At 40.9% G+C, this 5,878-nt stretch overlaps 1 protein-coding gene across 2 annotated transcripts in view; it reads left to right on the top strand.

Annotated features, from left to right (window-relative positions):
• Positions 1 to 1,351, top strand: part of GDI2 (GDP dissociation inhibitor 2) — a 60,836-nt gene extending 59,485 nt beyond the window's left edge. Inside the window, exons 10-11 of one of the 2 annotated variants that reach the window (XM_006862735.1) lie at positions 230 to 284; positions 374 to 1,351. In XM_006862735.1, coding sequence (XP_006862797.1) covers positions 230 to 284; positions 374 to 520 — 202 coding nt within the window. In that variant the 3' untranslated portion in view covers positions 521 to 1,351. The remainder of the gene's footprint in view (positions 1 to 229; positions 285 to 373) is intronic. The other variant, XM_006862736.1, reaches the window with a different exon arrangement.
• The last annotated feature ends 4,527 nt before the right edge of the window (positions 1,352 to 5,878 follow it).

Below are 5,878 nucleotides of genomic sequence, written 5' to 3'. Positions count from 1 at the left end.
CATTTGAGTTCTTTGATCTGGTCCTATGGTGGGGTGAACAAGAAGAAAATGAAATCAGCCACTAGCTGTTGTGTGGGCTCCTGGCATTTCATCTCTGTTAGTCAGAGCCATCATTCTGCTGTGCACAGGGTCTTGGTACCAACTTGACAACACCTAACAACAGTACTCACAGCCATTGCTTTAGCCTCGGGCCTGCTAACATGCTTATGTAATTCATCTTCCCTTTCAGATTTGTTAGCATCAGTGACCTCCTTGTACCAAAAGATTTGGGAACAGAGAGCCAGGTAAGTGTGGAGACAGAAATGAGGATTTGCAGGCTTTACTGGAGAGGCATCCCTAAATTGGCTCAAGTCTTTGCAATTTTCATTTCCAGATCTTTATTTCCAGTACTTATGATGCTACAACTCACTTTGAGACGACCTGCGATGACATTAAAAACATCTACATGAGGATGACAGGATCAGAGTTTGACTTTGAAGAAATGAAGCGCAAGAAAAATGATATCTATGGGGAAGACTAACAGCAGTACTTGTTCTTACCTGACTAGAACAGGTTTAAATTTTGACAGATAATGCATATTGTATAAAATCAGTATTGTAAAGCCTGCTTTTGTAATCAGAACTGAGCGATTGAAGAGTACTGTACCAGTAAATAATTCCTCCCCTTTATCTTTTTAATATCATGTATTAACTCTTTTTCATTGAGTGGCTATTCAGAATTGGCAGGTTACCACACTATCCATTTTAACCAATACTGGCTTTTGTTTTTTTCCTAGTGAAGAATCAGTTTTAAAACAACATTGTGATACTGATACAGAGAGCTCCGTATGGTATTTGTATCTTTTAATCAGTGTAGCCTTTTCAGTTATGTGCTTCTGCTGCCCAAGAGCTGGATCAGTATAATTTGTGCGCCATCTGTCCTTTTGACATTACGGAGATTCTAAATTGAATATTTTGCAACTTGGGACAGTATCCTTGAAGTTTTCCCTAGAACTTTACATTTGTGTTATCTTAAGTATTAGGATAATGCCCCAATAGCATAGCCACTAGTTTGGTTTATGTGGGCATAGAATTCTAACCAAACTCCTGATTTGGGAAGTCATTTGGGGGATGTCTTTGTGGCTTAGTGGCACTGTATTGGTGTCTAAGTATAATAAAATTGAGAGAAAGAGGAAATAAACCTATCACAAAGCAGGTGAAATATAGAAGCATTCTTTGTATACCAAGTGTGGCTTCAATGGACCAAGCTGCAATGCAGTATTGATTTGACAGAGCCTCTGCTTCAGTGATGACTCCCTCAAAATGGCTCCAAATGATTTCTGTACTGCAAAATAAAGCCAAACTCTGGAAACCACTAGCTTGTTTATTGGTCTTTTTGTGCCCTGTGTTTTAAGACCTACTAAGTAGCCCTGGTAGCATAATGGATTACATGTTGGGCTGCTAACCCAACAGTTCAAATACACCATTTGATCCGCAGAAGGAAGCGAGGCTTTCTGTGCCTGTAAAGATTTACAGTCATGGGAACCCTATGATCTGGACCTGACTAGATGGCACACACTAGCAGCAAGAACTGTAATGGCTACACACCTGCTGCTGTCCTTTCATAAAGCCCAAGTGTGCCAGCGAGGCCAGAGCATAAAGGCATTCCCAACATCTGGCCTCACTGTGAGTAGACCCCAAATTACAGTTTGACACAGTAAAAAAACAGTTGGTTGCAACCAGTATAGCATCTCCTAGGCTGTAGATCTTCGTGGGAGCAGAAAGCCTCATTTTTCTCCCATGGAGTGGTTGGTAGGCTTAAACCACTGACCTTGTGGTTCACAGTCCAGTACTTATCCTTCAGAGCCACTGCATCCACATAATACTCTTGGGTACTCTGTAGGTTTAAAAAAGGTATTCCCTTGCACACAAACTCAAATACTGCCTTAATAATATGTCCAGAGCAGCAGTGCTTTAATGTTTTCATGTAATTGATGCTGTTATTGTTAGGAGCAGTTAAGTTGGTTCCAAGTGCTTTAATGTTTTCATGTAATTGATGCTGTTATTGTTAGGAGCAGTTAAGTTGGTTCCAAGTCATAGCAATCATATGAACCAGAGAAGGAAACAATCCCAGACCCTACACTCTCCTCACAGTAGTTAGGCTTCATATCGTCGTTGCAGCCTCTGTAAAATTCTCTCTTTTTCTCGACCAAGGACCGGTCCTTCCTGATATGTCCAAGGAACCACCTTCCTTTCACCACACTCACTTCTAAGCATTCTGGCTGCACTTCTTCCAAAACAGATTTTTATTTGTTGTTCTAGCAGTCCATAATATATCTGATATTCTTCACCAATACTAATAATTCAAATTCTTCCCCAGTATTCCTTATTCATCCAGCTTTCACATTCATATGATGTAATTGGAAACACTGTGGCTTGAGTTAGCTGTCCTCAGAGTGACCTTTAGAGAGGTCTTTTCTAAATTTGTCCAATGAAGTAACGTTTGATTTCTTGAATACTACTACCATGAGTATTGATTATGTATCCAAGTAAAGCGAAATCTGTGACACCTTTAATATTTACTTCATTTATCATGACGTTTGTTTAAATTGAGTTGTAATTCTTACTGAAGGCTGTATTTTCATCTTCATCAGCAAATATTTCATGTTCTCTTTGCTTTTAGCAAGCAAGGTTGTGTCATCTGCATGTTGCAGGTTGTTAATGAGCCTTACCCTCCATTCCTGATGTCATGCTATTCATTATAGCCCCGCTTCTTGAATTATTTGCTCAGCATAACACATTGAATAACTATGGCGAGAGGCTACAACCCTGACAACACCTTTTCCTGATTTTAAACCACATAGTATCCCTTTGTTCTGTTAAAATGAATGCCTCTTTTTCTATATCTGTTAAGTGCCTTCGAGTTGGTTCTGACTCAGAGCAACCCTGCAGAATGTTTCTGAGGAGTGGCTGGTGGGCTTCAACTGTTGACCTTGTAGTCCAGCACAGTATGCTGCAGTACCACACCAGGAGTCAGCACTACACTGAATTTCCTATTTTTTGCTGTTATCTATAACTTAAGAGCCACGCAAGTAAATGAGTTTGCATAGTCAAAACACAAGTAAACATCTTTAAGGTCGTCTCTGCTTTCAGCCAAGATCCACCTGATGTCCTTTTCTGAATCTAGCTTGGAATTTCTGGCAGCTTTCTGTCAATGTGCTGCAACAATTTTGTAATTATTTCCAGCAAAATTTTACTTTCATGTGATATTACTGCTGTTATTTGGTGCACATTCAGTTGCACCACCTTTCTCTGGAATAGGCACAAATAAAGGGTTTTTTCCAGTTGGTTGACCAAGTAGCTAGCTGTCTTCCAAACATACTGGCACAGACTAGTGAGTTCTTCAGTGCTGCATCAGTTTGTTGAAACATTTCAATTTGTATTCCATCAATTCCTGAAGCCGCCTTTTTCGCCAATGCCGTGAGTGCTGCTTGAACTTCTTCCTTTGGTACCATCGGTTCTTGAGCATATGCTAACTCTTGAAGTGGTTGAGCACCAACTAACTCTTTTTGGTACAATGAGTCTATTTATTCCATCATGTTTTGATACTTCCTGCATCATTTTAATGTTTTGTCCATATAGTCCTTCAATATGGGAAGTTGTGGCTTGAATTTTTTTTTTTTTTTCCTGTCATTTTTTTCAGCTTGAGAAATGCTGAGCATGTTAATTGCCTTTTGGTTGTCTTACTTCAGGTCTTGGTACATACATTTCATTATACTTTACTTTTTCTTGTAGGAGCTGCTCTTTGAAAATTTCTGTTCAGCTCCTTTACTTTCTCATTTCTGTTTGTTCAAGAGCAAGTTCCAGAGCCTCTTCTAGCATCCATTTAGATTTTGATTTCCTGTGTTTTTATGACCTTTTGCGTCTTCCTGTCTTAGGGTTATTGATGCTGTCCCACAGTTTTTCTGGTCTTTGGAGATTAGTGTCTAATGTTTCACATCTGTTCTTGAGATGGTCTCAAAATTCAGGTGGGATGTGTTATACGGCTGGCGTCCTGGTGCTGAGGGTTCATGTGCTTGATTGCAAAGTCAGTTTCAGCTGCAAGGTCAGCGTTTCAAGCTTACCAACCACGCCTCAAAAACCCTGACAAGGGTCTCTATGGGTAAGAACCAACTCAGTAGTACTTACCAACACACTTAAGGTCATATCTTGGCTCTCATGTACACGTTTTAATTTACTTCGGTCTCAGCCTGAACTTCTAATGGTCTGGTCTGTTCCATCTAGTCCCTAGCAGTGTTTCAGCTGATGATAATGAGATTCTACCTTGTTTCTTCCCACAAATCATTTCTCTGAATTCCTTCTCCGGCATTTCCAAAGCCTGAGACTGTGGGTCTCTTTCCAGCTCATTTGCCTCAGTCACTTTATCTCGTTTCAGGACATGTACAGATAAGTTCATCTGCTTCTGTTTTGGGGGCATATTCAGGGGTTATTTGTGGCCTTAATACGTAGATGGATGTGATTTTGGTATTTTTCATGCTTTCTGATTGCCTCCAGGTAGATGTGATCATGAAATGGGCTTCCCTTTTCACTCTTCTTGAGAAATTTCAAGATGCCACTGTTGGTCGTTTTGACGTAATTTAGGATTTAATTTTTGGCCTGTTTCCTTTTTAGTCTGCCACAATCCCCATTCAGGCCTTGTTTCTAGTTATAAACAGTTCAGGGCTGGCTGTGCCAGTTGGTTTTAAATGGAAACTGTCTCTTTAAATTTGGAGATCTGTGCGCATGCTTTGTATAACCCTCACCAGAATGGAGGTGTGCACACAGCAAGGGACCAATGAACAGATACCGAAAGAAAAGACTGTCCACACCTGTATCTCCTTGGTTCTGTCAGGAGTCCGTGGCTCCTCTGATCATTTCCCGGCTTGCTCTCACCCAAGATGGCCGCTCCTGGAGCAGCTGAGCGTCTTGAATTAGAAAGCAATGGATTTCTTCTGCTACAAATTCCCCTAACTGTAAGTCTTCCAACCTTCTAAATATTCATTATGTGGTTAAGAGTTCTGGGACCATCCCCTGAGCCTACATGGTCCTGTATTCTGTGTTGTTGCTGACGAAGCTCTTCATTGCCCGTCCACCCGATCCGCCATCTTGTTTGTTCCTCTCCCAGAGCTCTCTTGTTCCAAGGTTGTGCATACTTCATTCTTTACCTCTGTCCCACTTACCCATGCAAACCTGCCTTTGTTTTCCCATCTGTATGTTCTTCCAATTCCCTCCCCCTTATTGTGTATTGCCCTCCTCCCTAGCACCCAAACTATCCTGTGTCTTCCCTGCCCTGTGCTCACCTTCCCCTCCCCTCCCCTCATCCTACCTCACACACACTGGTAACCAGCAAAGAATCCCCTTTAGTATGGGTTCTTGGGTCTTTTACAGTAGTGTTCCTACACAGTATTTCTCCTTTTGTGACTAATTTCACTGAACATAATGTCCTCAAGGTTCATCAATATTATGTGATGGCTTACAGCTTCCTTGTTGTTCTTCAACGTAGCATAATATTACATTGTATGTACTACAGTTTGTTTATCCATTCTTCCGTTGATGGGCTCTTAGGCTGTCTCCATCTTTTTGCTATTGTAAATTTTGCTGCTATGAACATTGGTGTGCATGTATCTACTCGTGTTATGGTTCGTATTTTTTGTGGGTAAATGCCAAGTAGAGGAATTGCTGGATCATAAGGTATTTCTATTTTCAACCTACTGAGGAAGCTCCATATTGCTTTCCAAACCATTTTGCCATCCCACCAGCAATGCAGGAACGCCCCAGTCTGGCCACATCCTTGCTAGCATTTATTGTCCTCTGCTTTTTTGATCTTTGCTGTTATTGCTGGTGTGAGATGATATCTCATT

Source organism: Chrysochloris asiatica, unplaced genomic scaffold, assembly GCF_000296735.1.
Source record: "Chrysochloris asiatica unplaced genomic scaffold, ChrAsi1.0 scaffold00050, whole genome shotgun sequence".
Classification (NCBI taxonomy): Eukaryota; Metazoa; Chordata; class Mammalia; order Afrosoricida; family Chrysochloridae; genus Chrysochloris; species Chrysochloris asiatica.
Note: the sequence above shows the minus strand (reverse complement) of the source record. Positions and strands in the feature narration are given on the sequence as shown.